The sequence below is a fragment of the Podarcis cretensis genome (assembly GCF_951804945.1).
Source record: "Podarcis cretensis genome assembly, chromosome: 1".
NCBI classification, from domain to species: Eukaryota; Metazoa; Chordata; class Lepidosauria; order Squamata; family Lacertidae; genus Podarcis; species Podarcis cretensis.
Window position 1 is genome coordinate 88,577,311 of NC_137170.1, and position 26,801 is coordinate 88,604,111.

Genomic DNA, 26,801 nt, shown 5'->3' on the forward strand with positions numbered 1-26,801 from the left:
TTACTGTGTGATGCCTTGTGAAGTCCCAGAGAAAGAAGTAGTGATGAAGAAGATGGTCCTCAGTTCCCTTACGTTCCTGCTGATGTTGTCCTTACAGGGCCTGTGGTGAGCCCAGGGCAAAGACCTTCCCGAGCCTACAAACCTAAGGAGCACCAAAGCATACCCCACAGCCCTACCAAAGTTATAATTGAATGGTATTGAATTTATATCCCACCCTTCCTCTCAAAAGTGTCCAGGGCCTTATGTTATGTGGCATTCATGCTGCTGTTCCCCAACTAGCCAAGTCACTGGCACTGGATATAATTTCACAGCTTGTCCTCCTTTCAGAAAGGCAAATTTGGACAGCTGTAACCAAAGAGATTTTCAGTCCTTTTGTTGCCACAGGTTCAAAAGGTGTGGCTAGTTTGGGGCTGGTCCTGCCAGATTTATTGCAGTTGCTCACCTTTAACTCCAGCTCTACTTTCATAATGCTAGCATGGCAATTCATTTTGCATATTTGCAGAGCTGAGGCCAAGAGGAAGCCTTTGAGATAGACCTCTCTTGTGCTCTTGTGTCTCACAACAGGTTATCCCACTAAACTCAAAGCCAAAAGGGGGTGGGGACTTGGGTGGGCCTGGTTCTTACCCAGGGCTTCCCCCCCCTCCCCAGCCGAAACTCTCCTGAGCTCAGTTCTGGCACCTCTCAGGTGGGCACCATTGCCATTACAAGAGAACAAGCATGTGATTTCTGGCAACTCTTTTCCTAGAAAAATGGCACTGTCCTCACCTCTACTTCTCCAGAGCCGTCATCCACCATCTTGTGCAGGGCAGCCATCTCCGGCTTGGCATGGAGAGTGGTGGCATCAAACTTCACTTGCTCTACTTTGGCTGTTGGGCAACCAGGGAAGAAAGAAGGTAGGTTTGGTCTTAACCAGCACATCTGCATCTGAGGGACCGTGTGGCCCCAAGGATGGGCAATTACAAGCTAAAGAATAAACTTTGATGGGATGGATGGAAACTGCATGTGTTACTCCTACAGGAAGGAGGCACCACCATGTATGGTTTCCACAGCAGAAAGCAGAGGATAGCAACCCACATGCTTATAAAACCCAACATTTGGGATTCTGCTGAGAACTGCCCTGGGTTTGTCAGATGCAGGGCAGTATGCAAATTTTAACAACAGCAGCAACAACGACGTTTCATTCTAAAGGTGTGTTTGTTCATATACAACACAAACCCTCAGCAGCTCGTGTCAAGGATGCTTCCTTCAACCCACATTCAAGGCCACAATTACCCAGTGTGGTGCTCTCCCATCATTCCTAACCATTACCGGCCATTCATTGTGCACCTTGTGGATGGCAGGAACTGGAATCCCACAGCTAGAGGGCACCATGTTGGTTACCACTGCACTAGACCTCCGTAGTGGGGTTTTTTTTTTTTGTGTGTGTGTGTGTGTGTGTGTAAACAAGAATGAGTCTGGCAGAACTTTAGCTCCAGAATTCCCAGAACGGTTTCACAACCAATTCCTCTTCCCAAAGGACTCTGGGAACTGCACCTCTGTGAGGGGAAGAGGGGTCGAATAAAAACAACTCTAAGCAGCCTTAATGAACTACAGTTCCCAGGATCCTCGGTGAAAAGCCATGACTCTCAAAGTGGTATAATAGTGTTTTTAAGGTATTGTGCAGATATGGCCCATATTAACTATGTACAGTGGTACCTCAGGTTAAGAACTTAATTCATTCCAGAGGTCCATTCTTAACCTGAAACGGTTCTTAACCCGAGGCGTGCTTTCACTAATGGGGCCTCCTGCTGCCGCTGCGCCACTGGTGTGTGATTTCCATTCTTATCCTGGGGCAAAGTTCTTAAGCTGGAGCAACCACTTCCTGGTTAGTAGAGTTTGTAACCTGAAATGTCTGCAACCTGAAGCGTCTGTAACCCGAGGTACCACTGTACTTAAGTACATATTTAACTGTGGATTTTCAATTTTCTTTGCAAATTGAAACTGTGGGTTTTCAAATTTCTTTGCAAATTGATACAGAAACAGGAGAGAATGAATTGAGGAATGAACACAGAAACTGACACAGAACAGACTGATCTGCCTTTTCACAAAAGAGACAGGCCAAAACAACATTCTTTCCCACCTCTTCTTGTGGGGCCCATACCTGTCAGAAGCAGCCTCTAAACCATCAGCTCCACTAAGTTGATCAGGCTTCAGCACTTACCTATTTTCCCAACTGTGTTGGTCTTGCCAAAGCCAGTGCTTTGATGGGGGAGAGTCCATTTCTGAAAGAGCTGCCTAAAGACAGCAGATTCAGAACCGTCATTTTCAGTCTCCACGCTGGTGCTGGGTGGGTAGTTCTTTGCCTTCATGTAACCCTGAGATGACAAAGAGAAGACCAGAACAGAGCAACTTTCACAACAAGGTGAAGAAGGACTCCACAGAGACTTCATTAAACAGAGCATATTTGGAAGTATCCTAGACTATCACCCTCAACAGGCCCAGTGTTATCTCTTTAACACCTGGGGCCTGCAACAAAAAATGATAAGTGTATTCCTCGCCTACTATAACAGCAGTGCTCATGTACATGGTGCCAGCCAGCCAGCCAGCCAGCCAGCAATGCCCCTGGTAGAACGCTCCATTCCATCCCTCTGCCACCAGTTTTCTTTTTCAACTAACACTCAGCATTCTGTGGTTACTGAGCATGCTTGGACCTCATTGGTCAGGATGTGGTTTTTTTTGTGGGGGGGAGTGTTGCCTCTTACATTTTGTTGGTTTTTAAAGCTCTATTTTGTTGTATGGTAGCTTCCTCTTGTTTCTCATTAGTCCTGTTGGCCCTCACCACCTGCTTTGGCTATTAGAGGGGCTAAAGATGGCTTTGGGTTCATCCAGGCTTTATGCTCTTACATTAACTTAGGCTAAAAAGGAAACAATGTAGAACACAAACTAGCTTGAGCTCCAGTCTTTTGCACCCCTGATTTCTAGTGTAGCAGATGCAATGCGAGACAGAATTGCTGCATTTTTAAATACTGTATATTCTTCAAACTGGAAAATGGAAGGTCTAAAAAAAAAAAAAAAAGCATGAGTTTGCTTGGGTTTTTTTTTGCAAATGGTGTCCTGTTGAATAATATCCACCAAGAATTTACCGTAATTTATATGATTTATTGGGGCATTTGTCTGCATTGGTACAGTCATTTTTTTCTGTTGACGGAACATTAAACAAAGGACTGGTGGAAGAATTCCTTCCCAGAATTTGCTATCCACGATTTCACTTTGCTTCATTATAAGGACTGTGATTAAATTATTTTTTTTAAAGCCTGTAAAGTTTTTTCTGTTTTATATACTTGCTTCCCTGATACCCTCCTTAAGCCTATGAAATGGATGAGGCTAAAAGGAAGACAGGCAAGTAGGCAGAAGGTAATATCCAAGCCCTGGTCCAAAATCCAGACAGGGAATCTAAAAGAGTTGGTAGCATTCATATTAGTCAAGATCTGGAATCATGGAGCCAAAAATGGCTTTGATCCCTTGAAATGGCAGAAGAGAGAGTGGAGGCACTTTGTTCCAGTATCTCCAAGAAGTTCTAGAACATTGCAAAAGGTCCTTGCCCAGATATGAGACTGTATGGGCTCAGCTTTGCCTTATCCTCTCTCTCACCAGGGCCCGTGTCATCGCTTGCCGCTTCTCCTCCTTGCTTGAATTCCTACCCTTCCACACAAAGATCTTCACACCACCTTGGTCCAAGATGAAGCAATCCTGACAGGAGACAAAACAAGATCCAGTTGTTTCATTATAAAGAAGCTGTTTAGGCCAGTATAGCCTTCTTTCATTACCAGGCTCTCTCTTACAGCATAGGTGGGTTGCCAGTAATCCTCTAGATGTTGATGGACTCCAGCTCTCATCAACCTCAGCCACCATGGTCAGTGGTCAGGGATGATGGGCACTGTAGTCCAGCAACATCTGGAAGGCCACACTCTCACTAGGCAGAACGGCTACAACTGTGTTAGATGACATTGGAATAATGTCTCCTCTGGTCTTCCCTTCTCTCCAACCCCCAACCTACGCTTTAAGCTTGTCATGGTGCAACCAATCCCCCAGGGATGAGTCTTACCTCATTCTTGAGAAGGTCCTGGGTGAGGGGCTGGATGGCAACTTCTTGGATAAGAAGGTTCCCTTCTATCTCAGAGACTCTGGGAGAGGAACAAGAGGGTAGTCATGGGACCAGCTCTCCAAAGTGATGTTGCTAGTCTACACTCTGGGATGAAGATTATGCAAAACTATATTGGTCTTAAAAGCTAAAAATCAGGACTGGGCCTATATAAAACCTTGCAGAATTCAGTTTTCTAGAGAACCTCACAGCCAGTTCAGTTAACATAAAAGTGGGGTGGAAAATAATGATAAATTACTCCTGCTTCTTTTTTTCTGTATTTCCCCTATGATATCTGAAGCAGAACGTCTGCATCTCACCTGCAGTGACATCACTGAACCCCAAATTGCCTTGGCGCATTCACACACTAATTTTAAAAAGGGGAGGAAGAGCCAGGAAACTAGGAGGATATTTTCTTACCTTCATGGTTACAATGAAATATTTGAAAATGGGGGCAGTGTTGGCCAAAACAGCCCAAAAGCCAAGGTGCCCAACTGTAGGGTCTCCTTCCCTTTTGAGATTTATCTCTAGTTTATTTTCTTTCCTTCATAGTTCCAGGCTCCTGCCCTATTCCTGATCTCCCCATTGTCCTCCCTCATACATCCCTTCTGGATGCCTTTTGCTGACGCAGTTCTTTCCAAATCACTTTGAATCCACAAGAAAAAACCCAAACATGGCAAACAGAATTGTACTCATTAAGGAAGGTCACACAAGTGCTCTCAGGAGCAGTATTGATCCCATGAACAGAATAAATGGAACATTTGCTTTCTTGACCAGCGTGTGTACTTCCATCAGAGGCTTTCTTTCCCACATTCCCCTGTTCCTGCATCCATCAAAGAGATGTTTGCTCCTCTCTCCCGCAGCTGTGCATCTTTCCACACAACCTCTTTGCCTCACCGTAGTCCCCACTACCACACACCCAATGTCACTCACTGGTAGAGCTTGAGAGAAGATTTCAGCTTCTGGTCCACCACGGCATCTGGGATGGCAGGCTGAATGTTCCTCTTCTCCCCCAGCACATACTCCATGATCTTCATGAGAATAGGAGATGCAGCTTCATCCTCCCCATCCACCACACCTACCTGCGCTCGACCCCCACGCTCCCGGTCACGAATGTCCTTGGCTAGGGTCATCCCCTGCAGGAAACAGGTCACAACCACAGGCCAAGGTCAAGGGGTGGCAGGAGGAAGCCTGAATGGCATTAGAAGAATGAGAAAACCCACAAATAGGAGCATGGTGGGTGTGAACAAGAAACCCCATGCAGGATCAGGCCTAAGGCTTTTCTAGTCCAGCATTCTAGTCTCACTTCAGCTATCACCCAGTTCATTTATTTCCCTTTTTGTCTTAGCCAACTCAGACACAGAACTTAACACCTTGAAGCACCTTGTAGTCATGAATTATTCCTACCACCCTTCCTAGGAAGGGGAGATATACTAAAAAGAATGATGCCCAGTGGCCATTTTAATACATTGAATTTATGAATGGCTACTGAACTACATGGAACTATGAGTTGATCATCACAGAGTGAATCCATCAATGTAATATACCGTAATCCCAAGGCTATTAGGAAGGCCATTCAGTGTCTTTAGCATGTCCCACCGCTGGGTTGTTATGTGATAAGTTGGTGGCTTCACTTGATCCTGATTCTCCCATTTCCTCCCAATCCATATTTTTTTTGGTCAGCAAAACAACCCTCCTTTTCTTACATTTGGATTTCAAATGTCAGATGTCCCACCCAAGAAAGGGCAGGCACCAAAATCCTCCTTCCTTGCACAACTCCCGTCTCCCCTGCTTCCCCACTTCCACCACCCATGGCAGACTTTGCACCTTCAGTCGCTCCAGGCGGTTGCTCTCTGGACCATTCCATTGGATGATGAGCTTCCCCAGGTCTAGCAGAAACACATCGCCCAAGTTGAAACTGCTCCAACTCAGCTCCACCTTTGCAAGAGGGGAAAAAAACAGCTGGTGGGAAAGCCTATGTGAGTTTACTGAAAGACAGTCATACTTGGATTCTATCAGTCTGGGGACCTCACACAAGATGATCCCTGTTGGATCAGGCCAAAAACCACATCTAGTTCTCATTATGGCCAACCAGATGCCCGTGGAAAATCTGGGAGCAGTGCAAGATATATGCACAAGCTAAGGAAGCTACAGATCAGGGCCTCAGATTGCAAAGGACCTGTAAATTAAAAAAAATACATATTTATTTCATAGATAGATTGTTGGCTTGCAGTTTGCTGGTTTGTAAATATAAAAGTCCTTTCTATTAAAAGAACACCTATAGTAATACATATGGGGCATGGGTGGCGCTGTGGGTTAAACCACAGAGCCTAGGACTTGCTGATCAGAAGGTCAAATCCCCACGACGGGGTAAGCTCCCGTTGCTCGGTCTCTGCTCCTGCCAACCTAGCAGTTTGAAAGCACATCAAAGTGCAAGTAGATAAATAGGTACCGCTCCGGTGGGAAGGTAAACAGCGTTTCCGTGTGCTGCTCTGGTTCACCAGAAGCAGCTTAGTCATGCTGGCCACATGACCTGGAAGCTGTACGCTGGCTCCCGCGGCCAATAAAGCGAGATGAGCACCGCAACCCCAGAATCGGTCATGACTGGACCTAATGATCAGGGGCCCTTTACCTTTTTATAGTAATACAGGTGTAAAAACAGGATGGGCCGCCCCTGCCAGCAGCACACTGCCTCCGACAGTGGAAGTAGAAACATAGCCATTGTGGCTTCAGTAGCCACTGATGACCTCCACAAGCACATCATTAAAAGTGCATCTACTGTACTGCTCCAACAAGAGGACAAAAGCACTGCAAAATATTTGATTTTTGTAAGATCTGAGTGTGCCTTCATGAGCTGCAGAACTGTGATGAATCTTGTTTTCATGATCACCCACAGTGTCTAGATCTGACAGTTTTACCAGGAGCTAAGCTACCAGCCCTGGCCAGTCCTTTCCCAACATTGCCAGCCCATCTTTGACCCACCTCTCCTGCCATCACATTCTTCTTGCCCTTGACGTGCAGCAGGCGTCGTACGTTGTACGTGTTGGTCTCCACGTGCTTCATGCCAGATGCCACTCCACCCTTCTTATAGCTGCAGAGGAGAGGCAGGGTCAGGGTCTGGACTGTGGAGGAGAGCACCAACATTCCCAAACAGCTAAGTCTTCAGCTGCATACACAACCATGCATCTAAGGCACATATAAAGCACACAACATCCCCCAAGGAATCCTGGGAAGTGTAGATCGTTATGGGTGCTGGGCATTGCAGCTCTGTGAAGGGTAAATTACAGCTCCCAGGATTCTTAGGGGGAAGCCATGTGCTTTAAATATAGAGTGTGTATGCAGACCTCCCATAGAAGAAAGGGTTGACCTCTACCCAGTATGCCTCATAGAAGCATGGGGCAGAAAGGAGTGGGGGAAGACCTGCTGCCTTCCACAGCCACTCTGCTTTAGGTTTTCCAGAGCCTCTGATGTTAAGAACATTATGTTAGCTACAACACACATTTCAGGCCCTTAAATGGACAGACCTGTGTTCTATATAGTGGGGTGGAGGGCAACCTTCTGCTGAGCGTTACATTCCCCCAAGTGTAATCTGTTGGGGGCTGCATATCAGCAGTGGGCATAGCTGAAGCCAAATGTGGGTTTGGACAACCCCCCCCAAACACATTTAACCCCTCATGAAACTAGGACCAAGGACCTCATAAAATTGGACCACAGGCTTCCAAGTTTCCTACCGCTCCTATAAGGTGTCAATTTTAGACATTTTTTGTACCCAAAGCAAAAGTGAAAATGATGCCCTTTGCTTTGGAACCCATTTTTTAATTTTATTATATGTAGTCCTGGTTCAAACATAAGATGACGAGCCTCGCATATATTCAGGGTCCCATTCCTCTCCCCCACCCACCCTGGCTCTCCTTCATATACAAGGGGGAAAAGATTGAAAGCTTCAATTGTTGGTTTTGAACAAACCACAGTTTATGTCTGAGTTGGGACATGATGGTTTATTTGCACTGTGGTTAGTTCAAACAAACCTAGATCAGAAACTACAGTTAGATCCTCATTTGAGCTCCCTAGCAGTTAGAATAAACAACAGTTTTCCAAGTTTAGAATAACATGAAACTATGGCTTATTCAAAACCAAAAAAGGAAGCTTTCATTAACTTCTTATATACAAGGAGCAGAGGACAACATACAAGGCCAAGTCTCACTGTGGTTCTTTTTTAATGCTAAACAAGGAGCGGCAAATCTCTTTCAGCTGAAGTCTGAAGTTGTCCACCCCTCCAGTGACATGTGCCAGTGAGAAGTGTGGTCAAAGCACACTTACCACACATACACACACAGAGACCCACCATGCAAGCAGGGACATGCACTCACATGCCTGGCAGAGGGGAAGAGACACAGAGACACACATATATTCAGGAAGGCAGGCAGGCAAATTTACTCAGCAGATGGAGGTCACACATGCAGGCAATCACACCCACACTTTCAAGTAGACAGTCACATACAATTTACAGAGGAAGAACAGGCAGGATTGCTAAACCATGGTTAGTGTCATGTCTTCTGAAAGAGAAGAAAGGTAGTGCAATGGAACCCTCTCTGGAATCTGCCACTTTGAAACAACTACTTTGTAGTAAGGACAGCACTGTTTCTGTCCCTGTCGATTTTTGCTTTTGACCAGTTATTTCCAGTTCCTCCCAGCTGCCCCTTTTCCTCCAGCTGCTCACTTTAGGGAAATAGATTGCTTTGTGTTAGGCTGCCCACAGGGATTCATCAAAATCTGCTGGGCTTCATTCCCCAGCACTATCACTGAACTGGCTCTAAGTCCTGTCCTCTCGGGACGTGGGTGACACTGTGGGTTAGACCACAGAGCCTAGGACTTGCCAATCAGAAGGTCGGCGGTACGAATCCCTTCAGCAGGGTGAGCTCCCGTTGCTCGGTCCCTGCTCTTGCCAACCTAGCAGTTCGAAAGCACAGCAAAGCGCAAGTAGATAATTAGGTACCGCTCCGGCGGGAAGGTAAACGGCATTTCCGCTCTGGTTCACCAGAAGCAGCTTAGTCATGCTGGCCACATGACCCAGAAGCTGTACACCGGCTCCCTTGGCCAATAAAGCGAGATGAGCACTGTAACCCAAGAGTCGGTCACGACTGGACCTAATGGTCAGGGGTCCCTTTACCTTTCCCCTACCTGTCCTCTCACCCCATATGGCCCCATCCCACTAGTCCCCACCCAGATATCCAGATTTTTTATTTTTTTTAAGAGTTGTCAAGTACCTATAGGAAACACCGGAAGGGCTGATGTGTGTTTCTAAACACAAAGTGAACATGTACCGGAGGAACTATTGCCAATTGAGACTACCTAGCATGTTTCTCTTAACACAGGCACAACACATAAAAATGTAAAGTGGCTCAAGGAATAAGAAGCTGTAATTGCCTGGATCAGCCACCAGAAGGCAATAAGGAGCATTACGTACATTAGCCCCTGTTTGAAGTAGCTCCGGAAGGCGTCACTTTCGTAGCCCTGGACCTCACGATGCTGTACGGCTACTCCTCCCAGGTAGTCATCCATCTGGGTGGTGTAGATGGCAGCTGAGCCCTGCTCATCCTGAGATGATGAACTGCCCAGCCAGAAGTGGACATCATAGGTGAAGTTGTTCCCAGTCTTATGCGTCTAGTTGGAAAATTGAAGCTGGTTAGCAGGCCCACCAAAATTGCAGAGACTTCTCTGTCCCACGGTGCTCAGTCAATGCCACAATGATGGGCATTTTGATTCACACACTCAGCTCTCCAAGTCCACCTACTAGTAAGGGACATTGACTCAGATCTCTACTCTCAAACACAAAAGGGTTTCCTCATGCATGGGCAAATCAGTATCACTATCCTAGCCCCAGATCTTTGCTGAATGTAAAAGCAATGGGGAAAGTAGCTAATTCTAAAACAAAAGCAAAAACATTAAGAAAAGTCACACTGTGACATTTCAAGGCCAGAAAGCAAGCAGACATCTTTGAGGATGGAGCTGTTCTGTTCTCTTAGAAACCTTGCAATGATTATCCTCCTTCTATAACATATATCACACAGAGCAGGGTTCTTGCAAGGAGTTCTGCTTTGATCTACCTACTCAGCTCATTCATCTACCCATGCCTTATCCTCATATCCAAACCGTATGCCATTATCCAGTTATCCAGAATACGTGCAGTACGACGATACAGGTGTTCACAAACAGGCAGAGCATGAGAACAGAGAAGGGTTGGGAATGGAAGGGTAGGATGTGAAATACTGTATTATTTATTGTTTTATATTGACCCTACCTTTTGACCAAAGCCAGCTTTCAAGGCAGCTTCCAATACACAGAAATGCAAGAACAGCAATTAAAAAAACATGAAATTAAGTGACTGTGTTAAAGCAGCTAATATAAAAACAGCTCTGAAATGAAGCAAGCTTTAAAATAGATCAGCAACAAAATAAAAAATACTTAGAATTTTATGTATCACTTGAGAATGAAGTGTACTTTATCTTGTTATCCCTGAGCTGAGAAGGAGTGATGCTCAAGCCCACCTTATTATAAGATCATGGCAGAATTGAACTGGCAACGTTTTCATTCAGAGCTCCATGTCTTCTCTTACCTACCATGTGACATCAGCTCTCAAAAGGTATCTAAATCACTTGACTCTCCAACTAGGGTAATAACTGGTCCTGTTTATTAAATCAATAAAGTGGGTAATTGTTTTAAAACCCCAAACTTGCCTTGCTTATGCTAATAGGTGATATTTGAGAGGTAAGCAAAGCCATTGCAACAGATGCTGAACAAATGAATACAGCAAACCCAGACATTTTTGGATGCACAAAGTGGCGTGAATCAAGGCCAGCTCAAGACCTTTGGTACCTAAGGCACCCCCTCCCCATTCTAGGTAAAGGTCCTAATTGGACTGGCAACTGAATATGACTTTAACGCTGGTCATGGGAGAGTGTTAGGGGAATGGCCATAGGGATAAAGCACCTGCTTTGCCTGCAAAAGGTCACAGGTTCAATCCCTGCCATCTTCAAGCAGGGATGGGAAAGATCCCTTGCTTGAAACCCTGGAGAGCCACTGCCAGTCAACATCAACAATATTTAGCTAGATGGACCATTGGTCTGACTCAATATAAAGCAGCTTCCTATGTCCTCTAATGCACCTAAGGCAGCAGACTACTGGTAGTTTAGAGGAGGCCAGGAAAGGAATCATTGCTATCCTCTTACAGAAGAGAATGGTTAGTGGGGGGGCAGAGGGGGTTGCTGCTGCTGTTCCCCAGCATCTGCTGCCTGAGATGGTCACTTTGCCCAATGGTAGGGCCAGCCCTGGTCTGAAGGCACATAATGCGGTCTTAATGCTGAAGATAGCCCATCTCTGGGAACCGCTCCTGACTTCAAAAATTACATATTAATGTTGTTGCTGCTGTTGTTAAAATCTAAGTAATAGCAACTTAGTGTGGCCTTTAGGGTGGTAGCCTACTGTATACGTAAGTTTGACAGGACTGGAGTACATTTACTCCTAGCCACATAGAACCTTCCCTTGAAGTATCCTTCTTTGGCCTCATCATGCTCCATGGTGCACCTCCCATACTTTACATGAGGCAAGTTCCTGCTTTTTTCTTGGGCTGAGCCTCGTCCTTTTCTCCAGCTGTTTTGTCCCATCAAGCGTAGTGACACAAAGGCCTCCACCATTCTTAATTCCTCTTACCGAGAGAATTATATAAGCATCTCCTTCGTAGAAGTTCCCATATGTTTTCGGTGGAATAGGCACCATCTCCATATTCTGGAAGGGAAGGGGGGTGGAATTAGCTGGAATTATATACAGTACTAAAGATCATCACACACCCTTGTGTTGTGTAAAGAGCATTCTTCCTGCCTTTATCTTCATTTTAAAACATTTGTCCTGCCTTCCTTCCTTCAATAGCCTATTTTTTACCAAGTCCCATCACCTTAATTTTTTTTAGTTTTGCCAAATCCCATCACCTCAGTCTTCTGAGGAAAGGCCATAGCTCAGGGTAGAACCACAGATGAAGAGAAACAATAATTATCAGGATCAAAGAACAGGAGGGGAAGGGGGGGAATTAACCCTATCCTCCCCTGTTGCGGTCTTGATGAAAATCCATCATCCAAAGCTGCTATTTGCATTGGGAGGAAATCCCCTCATTGATAGCCAGCTGTAACACCTTCTTTTGCCCCAGCTCAGCTGGTGGAGGCTTCCCAGTGCTTACAGCAGCTTCTGGATCGGGGAGTATTTGGGTTTGGGACCATGGCTGTAAGTGAAAGGATTAACCCCCTTTCCCCTTATGTGATCCTAATGCTGACCAGCCTCTCCCATAGCTGCTACTTCGTGCACATCAATTGCATTTATATAATTAATATCAATCTAGTTTGGCCCTCAGAATAAGAGATTCAATACAAGGACTCTGCACCACTGAGCTGGGAGTCTAGAGCAGGGCTAGGAAACCTTTTGCAGCCTGAGGGCCACAGCTGTTGCCAGTTGTGGGCAGGGCCAGAGACAAAAACCAGGTGGAGCAACAAATTTGTTTTTTCCTTTGCTAGTTTCTACACATTCACACAGACACACACCTCGCCTTTCCTCCCCACCACGACAGGGACTGAAGGCTCCATATAGAACCACATACCCATACACCCCTTTGTATCCTCCACACAGGCAAGGAAGCAGCATTATTCGAGTTCAAGAACACATTCCAGCCAGGCAAAAACACTCAGAGTGGAGAGCAGAACCACTGAGTAGTGTGGCTCATGGAGAGTTCTGAGGCCAGGTAGAGAAGCCATGGGGGCTACATTTGGCCCCCCAGGCCTGACACCGCCCCCCACTCCTGATCTAGAGTGAATTGTGTTTCAGCTTCTCCTCTTTCTCCTTTAAAAGGCAGGAGATCCCAGGAGAAGGTGGAATCGTGGGAAGAGAAGAAACACATACAGAGACATGCCTCCAAATGCTGGTCTCTTTCTCACTTTTATACTACCACATACTTAAACAAACACTCACCTCAATTCTCCATATCTGGAGTCCGGGTGTGGTTTTGTTCAGAGTCCTGGTCACTTTGGCACTAAGTTCTGCTGACATGGTGATGGTCAATGTTTTGTGGGGGGATCTGCCCTTAGGAATGGGAAAGTTCATTAGCAATGTAGCCAGGTTACAACCAACCAACGTTTAAATATTGCAGAAGAATGGTCTATGCTCGGACCCCAAACTTCACATCGCTACTCCCCACCTCCACATTAATGTTGTTAAGAAAACCAGACTATTACTCCTTGCATTCATTCAGATCGCATTCCTAAAAGTTTGCTAAATGGTTCACACTGCTGTGCTTTAGGACTTTGCTCAACCTGAGCTGCTAGATAACTCCTAGATCTAATTTCTCCTTGCAAGAATTTAGAGCAGAACTAACCAGTTGGTAGCTAGTTTAAAGGAAACTAGACATTTTAACTACCATGCAGATGAACTGAGATCTTGTGATGTCTGTGTCAAAAGCCCAAGGGCTTTGCTTAAATCAAACTAATTCAGCTCTTGCCAAAAGACTTGTTATTACAACGTTATTATTACCAAAAACATTGTTTGGGTTCACTCAAATGAAAGGTAAAGATTTTTACAGCTGGTGGGAAATCAGCCTTAAACCTGTGTCTCCTGAATGAGTAATTATGTATGTACACACATGCTTTCAACATTGCCAAGGATGTCACAGCTGATTTCCTTTAAGTTTATTTCCTATTTCCAGAAGACAGAGTGAGAGAGCAAGTGTGTAGGTGTAGGAACAGAAACACTGGAAGTTACTGAGTAAGATATTTGGTCCATCTAGCTCAGTATTGTCAACACTGACCAGAAGCAGCTCTCTGAGCGACATGGAGATGGTGGAAACTGAGCCGAAGAGTATGTGAGAGAACGGTTGAAGGAGAGAGGACATGGGCCCCAGCCCCCTTCATCCCCACAGTGAGTAGGATGGAGCCACGTGTCCTACTTTACACAGTAAAGAGTTATCATCTGAGGACAGGCTGGTCCAAGCCCAGTTTAAAGAGAAATAATCTCCAGAAGGGACAGCAGAATTGGACCTTGAAGCTGCCCATCCAAAGTGAGCACCTGGACGACCGACAGACTGAGCAGGCACACACAGGTCACCTGATCAAAGTCTTCTCCAATATGGTGAGATGTACTTTATTTCAATTTAAATTGTAGTAATGGTTTCTAAATTTGAATCTATGCACATGAATTAACCTATGCAAATCTTAGGGAAATTGGTGCCCTGGGAAAACAATTTGCTGCGATTCAAACCTAAACCTGCCTCTCATAACAAAATACATGCCCAGCTCTCCAGCTCCTCTTCACTTGAGCTCCAGGTGTTTCCCTAGTCAGCTAAGTTTGGCTTTTAAGGGGTGAAAAAGGCAGCAGTCGCTTTCCACAGACCAGCTCAGGATATTAGGGAGTGCAGTGCAGTCTAGCTCAGGCACGTAAATCATAAAGTCCATAGAGGTGATGCACACCTGTAATTTTTCTGCCTGGTGCTAAAATCTGAATGCTTATTGGCAATTTATAGGCAGGCCTGTACGCACACAGGCAGAAATGCAGAAAAGCCATTGGACATATCATTGGTCACAGAAGTCAGCTTCTGAAAGAATCTTAAGATTTGCTTAAGGGGAAAGCAGCTTTCAAAACCTTAAGATTGCAGAGCTATGCTTGGAAGTATGTTGGAAAAAATGCTATGAAGATTAGAAGTTAGAAAATCGACTGAATTAGATTTTTAAGGGTCATTGCGGAAGAGGACTTCTGTGTGGGTTCCTTGCTCCTCTTCATGATTAGCAAAAGCAAAATAAATTATGTAAAACAAAACAAAACCCAACATTTTGCATAATTCAGCTTTCATCAGAATTTGGGATATCTTGGTTCAAACCCTTTTTATTTTTTTAAGTGCTATGCATGCAGACAGCTCTGGATTTGAGAACTTGAGAAGGCTTGGAAAAGGGATTTTCATTTATCCCTTCACTCTACATCACTGCCACAGATTTCACTTCCAGGCAATGGGTTTTAAGATGAATATGTTAAATTGGGCAATGAACATGAAACGTGATTTCAGGTTTGCAGGAAGGGGCCATAGCTCAATGGCAGCACACATGGCTTGCGAACCAAATGCCTGGCAGCCTCCAGTTGGAGTCTCAAAGAGCAAACTTAGAAAGACTTGCAAAGACCAGGAATCCTTATGCTCTCTACAGTAGATGATGATGAGCTGCAGTTCCCATCAGCACCAGTCAGCACGGCCAATGACCAAGGGTGATGGGAGGTGCAACATCTGAAGGACCACAAGTTTCCAATGCTGGAACAGCAAATACAGGACTAGATGGGCCAATAGTTTGATCAGGTATAAGGCAGATTTGTGTTTTTATCAATTAATTGATTGCATTTTTTATCCCTGTTCCATTAAAAGGAGCTGAGAGGGATATATAATAAAAGTTTAAAAACAACAGAATCCAGTCAAAATAATTGAAATACTAACACAAGTACCTCAACATTTAAAAAACCATAGCACAATCACAAAACCAGCATTAGGATCATAAAACTGTAGAATTGGAAGGGACCCCAAGGGTCATCTAGTCCAACCCCCCGCAATGCAGGAATCCATAGCAGTCCCTGGGTGGGCTTGAACCACCAACCTTCTGGTTAACAGCCAGACACAATTAGCATGCCTTCATTCTGCTAAGGCTTAAGTAAACAGATGCATCTTTAACTAATGTTTAAATGTTAAACAAGGAGGAGAACCACAGCTCTAAGGGGAGGGAGTGCCATAGTCAGGGTGCCACAGCGAAGAAGGCTCTGCCATGCGTCTTTAAGATAGGCAAGGGAAAGCATATCAGAGATTAATCCTAGCAAGGAGCATGAGTGAGAGCTTCTCTTGCCTATCTTAAAGACTAGATCTGCTGATATAGAGGCACTCCTGTGGGTACTTGGGCCTTGATCCATTTAAAGCTTTGCAAGCTAATACAAAGCCTTGAATTGGGCCCAGTAGCTCACAGGCAGCCATTGCTGCCTTTCTAGGATCAACGTCTTATGTTCCCATTTTGCTGCTCAACAACGGGCACTCTCATGCAGTTCTTCACATTTCTGCAGCAATTTGCTCTGGATCTACAATGCCCCCTGGTTCCTATTAACACTTTTAAAAACCAGGAGAGGTCCTCTCTACCAGGAACAGGGGAGAAAATCAATTCAATTTGCATTTAAAACTGAATTGATAAGAATCACACTTTCTGAAATAATATGAGAACGGAAACACCGCCACCCTTCAAAATCCGCACTTTCCCAAATTTTGTTCTCCAACGTTTACCCAAACATGTGTGCTAGGGGGAAATGAGCATAAAAATGAATCTATTAGTGGAAATAAGATACAAGAAGGCATTACGTTAGGGGAAATTAGTTGCAAAAACAATGTGCACATTGGTGAAAACTGCATGTAAAAATGTGTTTCTTAGGAGAAATTTACACAAAAATGCTGAATAATTTCCATGAGGATTTTTTTTTAAAGCACAAATTGCTGCAGAAATGTGAAGAACCAAATTTAATTTCCCCATAAATGTTTCCACTTTCCCCCCTGGTCTTCACACCTCTAACCTCACGCAGTGTAGAGTCCATAGAAAATGAGTTCAGTCCAAGCAGGAGGCATAAGCATCATTTTTGCCTCAGGAGAAACCTTGAAATTGGGGTCCTGGACCCTAGCTTCACTATAAAGGCTCAGAACCTCTTCTCGCCCCTCAGAAACCTGAAATCATTTGACAAGAAAAGCCGCCCAGACTAAGCAGAGGGGGGAAGGAGGCTGCTTGCTATCTTCTCCTAGGACAGCTTTCTTCAAGCTGGTGCTCTCCTCGTCTTTTAGACTACAGCTGCCATCCACTTTTGCCTGCACATTCTACTACCCCCCAAAGATCTAGAAGGCACCAGCCTGGGGAAGGCTGCTTTGGGCAAGACAATGCTGGCATGAAGCTGAGGGCTAGAGCAAGGACAGATGGGAGTCCAAAGCAGGCCCTGGATCTCCCCAGAACCACCTCCTTACCTTTGCTGCGGTGTCTGTTTGGTGGGCACACAGCACCTTGGAGACGGACTGTGCCTGAACAGAGCAAGCAGCGGGGTGACCTTTGGACCCTCCTTCCCTCGGCACGGAATGCCATCGCCACCTGCCTTCGCCATATAAGGGCAATCGTGTCTAAGAACGGAAGAATGGCAGAGTGAGCCCAAGGTCCTTTGACACACGAGCATTGGCACACGAGCCTCATCTCACTCCCCATGTGTGCACACACCTGAGCAGAAATTGCTGAAATGTCCAGATGCATGGCAGTCCATGTCGGTTTAGTACATTTCAGCGAAGTTCATTTAAAAAGCTCACTTTCACTTTTTGAAATATAGCAACCCTAGCCCAACCTCCTACAATGCAGGAATCTCAACGAAAGCATCGATGACCACCTAACCTCTGCTTAAAACCCTCCAAGGAAAGAGAGTCGAAAAATAGAAACATTGGAAGAAAGAACTGGGCAAACCTTTGCAGTTTTGATTCTTAAAAATGACAGCAAGTTTTGGCAACAAATTAAGATGCAGGTGGAAATATATCACAATCAATGCACCAGGCTTTTAGATGTGGGGGACGGGGGTAGGGGAATAGTGGGAAAGTATTATCAACAGTGAGCTAGCAATCCGTTGACTTTTTGAACTGCACCCTTCTTCTAAACACATTCTATCTTTTACCCTCAACATCAGTCAGCACCAACTGTCCATTCTGCAGGGGAGCATAGGGTGATCCTTGCACACAGTCATAAAAAAACCTGTAGGGTATGGCATGCTCATCTTAAATTTTCAAATTAAATTGTCCTTCAGCCAGTTAATGTTGCACATTAAGATGCATTTATAATTCATATACATTCTGAAGAGTCATAATTAAATTTATTTTCGTTAATCATGTTTCATCTCCAATCAGAAGGCATGTGATTGGATATTCTGTGTGGATGAGTTCTCTTATAAAACTTAGGGAACTTCCAGACCACCTGTTTGGTGAACATTCATCCTTGCGTGGGAGATTGTATGACATGGCTAACTCCTCCTGACCCTGGTGAACTGGAACACACACAAAACACGGAATGGGCTCCCCAGCTTTGTACACATTACACAGCAGCCCATCTGGAAGTGCCCTTCTACTCCTGGCAGAAGCAATATCTTCCTTTGTAGCCACACCTAGCTCCGAAAGTCTCCCTCAGTCATCCTACGCTCTAACCATGCGATTAACAGCTGTCAGTGACCCCTTGAAGGGCCAAAGGCCTTCTCTTACTCTGGCAGTGATCTTTTTATGGTTCTGGGGAAACGCTCGATTTATCTTATCTTTGCTGTTGAGCTAGCAGAAATAAATCTCTCTCCAATACAACTCCTGCTGTCAACCGCTCATTCCTATCTCCCTAATTGACAATGTACTAGAAGGGAAGGAGTTTTAACAATTTTCAATCCACAGTTCAAGCCACGATCAAGGCAGCTTACGACATGGAAAAGAAAGGTTAACTACAACATAACAAAAGTAAAAGGTAAAGGGAGCCCTGACCATTAGGTCCAGTCGCGGACGACTCTGGGGTTGCAGTGCTCATCTCACTTTATTGGCTGAGGGAGCTGGCGTACAGCTTCCGGGTCATGTGGCCAGCATGGCTAAGCCGCTTCTGGCGATCCAGAGAGGCATGAAAATGCTGTTTACCTTCCCGCCAGAGCACTACCTATTTATCTACTTGCACTTTGATGTGCTTTCAAAATGCTAGGTTGGCAGGAGCAGGGACCAAGCAATGGGAGCTCACCCTGTCGCGGGGATTCGAACCACCAACCTTCTGATAGGCAAGCCCTAGGCTCTGCGGTTTTACCCACAGAACCACACACATCCCATAACAAAAGTAGTCATAAATAAATCTCAAGATCTAAAATAAAGATACAAAAAAACCAACAACACCCAAGAGCACCAATAACAATAACCCACCATCAAAAGAACCAAACAGCACCCCAGCCCAAGACTCTGTATTTGCTTATAAGGAAATGCCAAGCAATAAGCGATCGACTGGTGGAAACGATCAGGGCTCTCTTAAGCAATGCTCAGAACAGCATTGTAACTTAAAAGAATTTCATCCCCCTCCGGTCCAAACCAGCCCTGAAAGGGAAATCTACAATTAGGCTCTCCCATGGCTACTGTTTTGCTAACTGGCAACCCCACTGAGTGGTTCTGAAGATCAAGGACAAGGGTGTGGTGCCTGTTATCCTGTTGCTCCAGGACAGGGCATGTAACTCTTTCCTCGGTGTAAATTTCCCCACCTCCCTCACCTCCCAAGTTGCTATGAGTGGGAGGGGCATGGGAAAGAGAGGAGCAGATGAGATTCGTGCATCTGCAGTGCTAATAGATAGAGGGTGGGAGGAGGAAACAGCCTCTCCCAGAGCACAAAGTCCCAGTCTTCAAAGCAGCCACTGAAAATAAATCACCAGCACCACCGGACAGCAGAGGCACATTCAGAAAAGCACACTCTGGTAACCAGCAGCCTTGATTACCACAATGTGTTATATATGGGGATGCCTTTGAATACATTTTAAGGAACTTCAGTTAGTTTAAATAAAGCAGCCATGTTGCTAACTGGCTCCTGTCCTAAGGAACATATCTTGCCCATTTGGAAGGTGCTTCACTGGCTGCTTATTTGTTTCCATTGAGCTTGTTGTCAACTGCAGATTTCAACCCATATCTTACTCCACGGTCAGCCCCACATTCTACCCCTGGCACCACTCCAGCTTATTGAACTGTTGCATCAGCCTAGCGCAGACAAAAACATCATCTAGGCATCATTTGTAAGAACACGATTCCATGCAGGGCAAAGAGGAAGAATCTTATAGGACAGGTGACTGAATAGGCTTGCCATACCTCTGGGAAATCCAGGACGCATCCTCTTTTGGGGAGGCCAACATGCCCATCTGGGGGGATTATTACATTTTAAAAGGGAATGTCTGGAATTTTTGTTCTTTTGTTTTTTTTGGGGGGAGGGCAGTGGCTCGGGCATGGGCTGTCCGATTTTTTTGCTCTTCAAGATATGGCAATCCTATGACTGAAACCTTTGGCCCTCTAGATGGTGCTGAAGTACAACTCCCATCATCCTTGGCCATTGGCCCTGCTTGCTGGGGCTGATGGGAGTTGTAGTTCAGCAACATCTGGATGGCTGAAGGTTTGCCACATCTGGTTACTGACAAGGTTACTGACAGGAAGGCCAGGATCTAGGATACTTGTGGGTGAGGGGAAGATGCTGGAGTGGTCTTATTTAGGAGAATACCAGTGGTTTCAGATGGGAAGAAAGTCTGTTCCCCATTACCTAGCTGATCCTCAGCAGCTTATTCAAATATTAACAAGCAATTTCCTACTTTTATTACTTTTATCGCTTGAGGGAAAACAAACAGTGTATGGAGAAGAGAAACCATTTATGATGTCGACCGTGGCCCTGGCCTGTGGACTATCATCTTTTGCAGTGCCTTGGAAGGATAAAGGAATTAGAGCATGTGTAGTAATCTTAGGCTTGGGACGCAGGTGGCGCTGTGGGTTAAAGCCTCAGCGCCTAGGGCTTGCCGATCGAAAGGTCGGCGGTTCGAATCCCTGCGGCGGGATGCGCTCCCGCTGCTCGGTCCCAGCGCCTGCCAACCTAGCAGTTCGAAAGCACCTCCGGGTGCAAGTAGATAAATAGGGACCGCTTACCAGCGGGAAGGTAAACGGCGTTTCCGTGTGCGGCTCTGGCTCTGGCTCTGGCTCTGGCTCTGGCTCTGGCCAGAGCAGCGATGTCACGCTGGCCACGTGACCCGGAAGTGTCTCTGGACAGCGCTGGCCCCTGGCCTCTTAAGTGAGATGGGCGCACAACCCCAGAGTCTGTCAAGACTGGCCCGTACGGGCAGGGGTACCTTTACCTTTACCTAGTAATCTTAGGACACCCACACTAGAGACAGGATAAAATTTGAACTAAGATTTTTGGCTCATTAAAGGGACAGTGTGTACACGAGGGACTACTGATACTCACATTGGGGTCTTAAAAGTGTTGACTGTTTCTGAAGACTCAAGAGGCACGGTTGCTGCCACTACCCTCTGCCACTACCTCAGCCAAATATTCCCACAACTCAGTCCGGCTGCTAGGGGCAATATATCTCTGTACCAAATCTTCTCCAGTTGTACCTCTGGCTGCTTGGACAGTTTAGCCAGTTTAGATATTTCTTCAGGGCACCCTCTCAGACTAACTCAGCTAACCAGCTCCCTTCCTTCATCTTCTCTAGGTGAGTGTTGATAAAACACAGAGTATTAACATATCTCGTAGGTCTCAATTGCTGCCTGGAGCTAATGGGAAATGGAGTGCAAGACCATCCAAAGGGCCACAGGTTTCCCACCTCTGCTTCAAGGCCCGAATTAACCCAACTATATTTCTTAAGCAATTACTGTTACTACAACTCCTGCTAGCAGTATTTTTTAAAAAAACAATTATGCAATAGCTCAGGAGTATGAATCATCAAACATCAGATAGTATCTTGGTTCCATAGGGATGCAGTCTCTATCCTTGAAGACAACCCTATCAGCCAACAACCTGGCAATTGCATCTACAGCTATGAATTGGCCTTTGTTACTCACAGTGCAGAGCACTACATTACAATGATCAATTGTGAATGTGGGGGGAATATTTTTTGCCATTTAAACATTACTGCGTTAGTTTAATCCTTTTGCATTATAGTAAATGAATGCATCATCTAGTTTCCTCATTCTGCTCATGCTTCTTAGACCTTTAGAATATATTCCTGCCTTGGGGGTGGGTGGGTGGGTGTGTTCCAGATAATGACTGTTGGGTCAAGCCTCCTCATTTAAGAAAATGGGTGATGGAGAAATCCCAGGGTGAAATGCTTTGCTGCATTTCCATTAATTTGAAGGCTGCACCTCCCTCAATCCATTGCAGAAAGTGCTGGAGCACAACTCTCAAATGGCATGCTGATGCTTCAGTGGCTACACTGAAGATATGGCATACCGGGGGCGCCAACTAGAATAACGTATTGTGGGGGCCTAGGTAAGCCCCGCCCTGCATAAGCGATCACATGACATGGAGCACACACACCATTTGAATGACAATGCCCATCACCTTTGTGGGGGCCCAGACCCCTGAAATATTTTATTGCAGGGGTCAAAGCCCCCATGGCCCCTAGGAGTTGGCTGCTATGTGGCATACAATGGAGCTGCTTCTACCTGAGTTGTTTCTGCAGTCAGGCCTGCCTGTCTCCTCTTTCCCCTGGCTGTCTGGACCGCTGTTTGGTCACCCACTCTTGTGATGATGGGCTTCACTTTAGCCTCACTCAGCTTTTCTCCCACATAAGAATCTTTTAAATACCTGCAACATCTCAACAAAAATGCATGTCCTCCAATGCCCCCTATTTCCTGCTTGTTAAATCATAGTTCCTATTTGGGTGCTTTTCAAAATGCTGTCTGAATGAACTGCTTCTCCACCATCCCATCCCATAACTGTCTATTCAGATAAGTAATGGTGCTGATTATGTTTCTGAGTTGCCACTATTCTGTAATTAGCGCAACCAGAATAAATTTCTTTCTTTCTTTCTTCCTTTCTTTTCCTTTTCCTTTTCTTTTCTTTCTTGCATAGTAAACACCAGTTTAAACCTCTCAAGGATGAAAAAGTGAGGCATACATTGAAAATAAAAAGTAAAACTTATTATCCATGTACTAAGATGTCCACTTTCAGAAGTCAGTACAAGGTGAGTTGTCGGCTGTCAATATGATTTAATATTGCATAGTGAGCAAAGAGCCTCTAGCAATGTGTGGTGGAAGGGCTGTAGTTTAGTGATAGAGCCTCTGCTTTGTATGCAGAAAGTTCCAGATTCAATTCCCAGCATCCCCAGAAAAGGCTGGTAATGTCCCCTGTCTGAAACCCTGGAGAGCTGCTGGCAATCGCCATCTCTTCAAAAGGCAGAAAATCATTGTTTCGCGCAAAATTCTGGTTTTCCAATGATTGCCATTTGACCAACCCATTGGTTGCCAACTCACAAGTAAACACAAAACAGCCTGGCCTGCTCTTGTGATGTTAACAACAGCTTGATATGAAGAAATCAGAAGGTGAAGCTTTTCACAGCAAAGAGATAAACATCACCACTGACTATCTGGATACTAAGCTGTTTTCCAGAGAGACAGCTACAGTGGCCAGCGGATAAGTTGGCAATCCCACCTGCCCCACCTTGTGACATTCCAGCTCAAAGACAACAGCCTCACAGCTTACCTGATGCAGGAGCAGATGCCAAATATTTTTAACACCCCCAAATTATTAATTCGGTTCTGTAGTTTGTTGCTGGTTGCTGTTGCTATGCCCTAGTCTGTGTGGGAGAAGCAGAACAGTCTGGGTGAGGGAGGGTGGCAAAGCCAGCAGCCTAGGCATGGATTATTCCTGCTCCAGTAGACAGCCAGTTAACACCCCCCTTCGTGGCCCCCAGTGAGCTGAATTCCAGCAAACACTATTTAAAAGGCGGTGTGGGGAAGACAGAAGCTCATGCAGTGGGGGGTGGGGGGTGGGGGGAAGAGAACAGAGAAAACAAAGGCCAAGTCAAGCCTAACTAGGAGGAACAGAGCCAGACAGAGACTGAGGAACAAACAAACAAGATGAAGAAAATTGGCCTTTCTGCAGCCTCTGGTTGGAACTAATGGGTTAGATCCAAAGCACAATAGAAAAGATGAACTGAATGTGCAGGGACAAAACTTCAGGGCTGAACCATCCCTCTTCACTTGACCGGCCCTATCATTAGGCAGAGGGAGGCATCTGCTTTAGGCAGCTGGTTTGTGGTGTCATAAAAGGCTACAGATTTTTTTATTTTCACTTTAGGTGCAAAAGTAACTTCTGTACTGGCCTTGGGTACTATGGCCCTTGATTAGGGGCAGGGGCAGCAAAATGCCTTGGTCCAGAACGTGGCTGAAGTTGATTCCTGGTTCCGTATTCTGAGCATGGACTCTTCAGAGGCATGGTGGATTAAACCATTGCACCCAGACTCCCAAACAGATGCAGAGAGGGACACTGAAGCTTGTAAGATTGTTGGGTCCTGACCCTCAGGTAGCTTCTGTAAATTAGAGAGTTACTTAGCAAGGGAAACCATGCATGACTTCTCTCATCATCATGAGAAAGGAATGCGCGACAGGTGAAATTCTCCCCACTAAGATGTATAGTACCTCTGGTTACATACTTAATTCGTTCCGGAGGTCCGTTCTTAACCTGAAACTGTTCTTAACTTGAAGCACCACTTTAGCTAATGGGGCCTCCTGCCACACCACTGCTGCACGATTTCTGTTCTCATCCTGAAGCAAAGTTCTTAACCTGAGGTATTATTCCTGGGTTAGCGGAGTCTGTAAGCTGAAGCGTATGTAACCTGAAGCGTATGTAACCCGAGGTACCACTGTATGTGAAATGACACTTAGCCCTGTGACGAAAGAGGCCAACCCCACTTATCCTGGTGCTGGGCAATGGGCACAAACTCTCTCACAGAGAAGCAGTAACAACAACTTTGCAGTAAGCTGACGTGGGTGGCGCTGTGGTCTAAATCACTAAGCCTCTTGGGCTTGCTGATCAGAAGGTTGGTGGTTCGAATCTCTGCGACAGGGTGAGCTCCTGTTGCTCGGTCCCAGCTCCTGCCAACCTAGCAGTTTGAAAGCACGCCAAAAAAGTGCAAGTAGATATATAGGTACTGCTCCGGCAGGAAGGTAAACAGCGTTTCCGTGCGCTGCTCTGGTTTCGGTGTTCCATTGTGCTGACCACATGACCCGGAAAAACTGTCTGCAGAAAACACTGGCTCCCTCAGCCTGTAAAGCAAGATGAGCACCGCAACCCCAGAGTAATCTGTCAGGGGTCCTTTACCTTTACCTGTTGTTGTTTTTTTACTAACATTATATATTAGTTAAATTTCCATCCCAGTCTTTCTTCCTGGCGTGGTTGTCAGGGACTGACTGGACACTGAGGGCTGGTGGCTGGATTGTGATGAATGGGCATTGGGAGAAGGGGGGGTTGGAGACAGACTTTGAAGCAGGGATCAGTGAACTGGGGGAGCCTGTAACAGCCAGGAGATGAGAGTCAAGCAGCAGAAGCTGCTGCAGGACTGAATAGTGAAGAACAAGGGCAGGAGGAGGAAGAGATACCATATTTTTTGCCCTATAGGGCACATCGGCCCATAGGGCGCACCTAGTTTTTTGGGGGGAATAAAGAAAAAAAATTATTTCCCCCCCAGGTGCGGGGCTGGGGTGGGGGAAGCCCAAGCTTCCCCTGACCCCAGCCCCCAGAACAGGCTGCTATCCGCAAGCCTGAGGAGCCCGGTGGGAACTCCTGCCGGGCTCCCCAGGCTTGCGGATATCTGCCCGAAGCCCAGGGCGCGCTCCGCTGCGCTCCCCGGGTTTCGGGCTGCAGGCTGCTGTCCACAAGCCTTGGGAGCCTGGAGGGAAGTCGCACCGGGCTCCCAAGGCTTGCGGATAGCTTCCTGAAGCCTGCATTCACCCCATAGGACGCACACACATTTCCCCTTCATTTTTGGAGGGGAAAAAGTGCGTCCTATAGGGCGAAAAATACGGTAAGTCAGACTGGTGTGGAGTCAAGGGTTTCCACACCTCCCCCCACCTCTCCTGCTCCCCTGTCTCCCAGGACCAGAAGAGGATTGAAGAGGGAGGAGCAGAAACAGGTTACATGCAGGTGTAGTTTTCGGCTGCTTGCCCGCAGCTTTGGGTGGTGGAGATACATAAGCAGAAGGTTGGGGGTGGCGGTGGGGGCTCCCTGTTGCTGCAACTGCCTCATTGGGTACACACGTAGGACTGATGGACATGCCTTTTCTTGCCCACCCACTTTCTGCAACAAATATTGCAACACCTTTCATATCAGCACCCCCAAACCACTTAGACACAGTCAAGGTGGAACCATGCCGCCTTTTGCAATGGTATTGGTTGTAAAGTCAGGGATAGGGAAATGTTGCTTCCCCAGTGCCTGTGTTCTGCCTCCACTGTCAGTGGCATTATGCCTCTGAGTCCTAGTTGCTGAGTATGGCATGTGGGCAGAGTGCTGTTGCGCTCAGGTGTAGCTTGCAGGCTTCCCACAGGCATCTGACTAGTCCACAGGATGCTGGACTAGATGGACCACTGGCCTGATCCAGCAGGGCTCTTCTGGTAAGTTCTTAAGGCTCCAGCTTCCTTCACCCATGACTATTGGTCATGCTGGTTGGGGCAGCTGCAAGTTGAGAGTTCAAAAATGTATGGGGGGTACATATTCCTCATCTATTTTTCTGAGACACAGAAACCAACTAGGACATTTGGAGGCTGTGCGCATAGATGGGAGATGTAGAAGGAGCAGGGAACCCTCTTCTGTAATGGAGTAAAACTATTATCATTTTCTGGGAGGAGCATGTGTGTTTCCCTGTGTGCAAAATGGCCTGGCCCACGTCAGTGGTTGTTTTCTTCTTTTGTAATCCAGTCCCATCCAGCACCCTTACCTCTTTGTTGCATAATTGGGTTACTTCTGTTAGCCAGTTGAGTCCTTTTGAAGGTCACCCCAAAGTCCAGTTCAAATTGAAAGCATATGCTCCACCACTGATCTACAGTCCCTCTCCACCTCTAAATATATCAAGAAAATGGTTA

General features: G+C 46.0%; 1 protein-coding gene across 2 annotated transcripts in view; it reads right to left on the bottom strand.

Moving 5' to 3' along the window:
- The window catches only part of VIL1 (villin 1), a 30,647-nt gene extending 7,093 nt beyond the window's left edge, over window positions 1-23,554 (bottom strand). The window contains exons 1-12 of one of the 2 annotated variants that reach the window (XM_079968795.1): window positions 23,425-23,554; window positions 17,178-17,327; window positions 13,133-13,238; window positions 11,831-11,905; window positions 9,588-9,784; window positions 7,103-7,211; window positions 5,948-6,058; window positions 5,054-5,256; window positions 4,085-4,163; window positions 3,631-3,729; window positions 2,201-2,354; window positions 766-866 (exon numbers count right to left, since the gene is read on the bottom strand). In XM_079968795.1, coding sequence (XP_079824921.1) covers window positions 766-866; window positions 2,201-2,354; window positions 3,631-3,729; window positions 4,085-4,163; window positions 5,054-5,256; window positions 5,948-6,058; window positions 7,103-7,211; window positions 9,588-9,784; window positions 11,831-11,905; window positions 13,133-13,238; window positions 17,178-17,311 — 1,368 coding nt within the window. In that variant the 5' untranslated portion in view covers window positions 17,312-17,327; window positions 23,425-23,554. Of the gene's footprint in view, window positions 1-765; window positions 867-2,200; window positions 2,355-3,630; window positions 3,730-4,084; window positions 4,164-5,053; window positions 5,257-5,947; window positions 6,059-7,102; window positions 7,212-9,587; window positions 9,785-11,830; window positions 11,906-13,132; window positions 13,244-17,177; window positions 17,328-23,424 lie in introns of those variants that run through there. The other variant, XM_079968796.1, reaches the window with a different exon arrangement.
- Window positions 23,555-26,801: the final 3,247 nt, after the last annotated feature.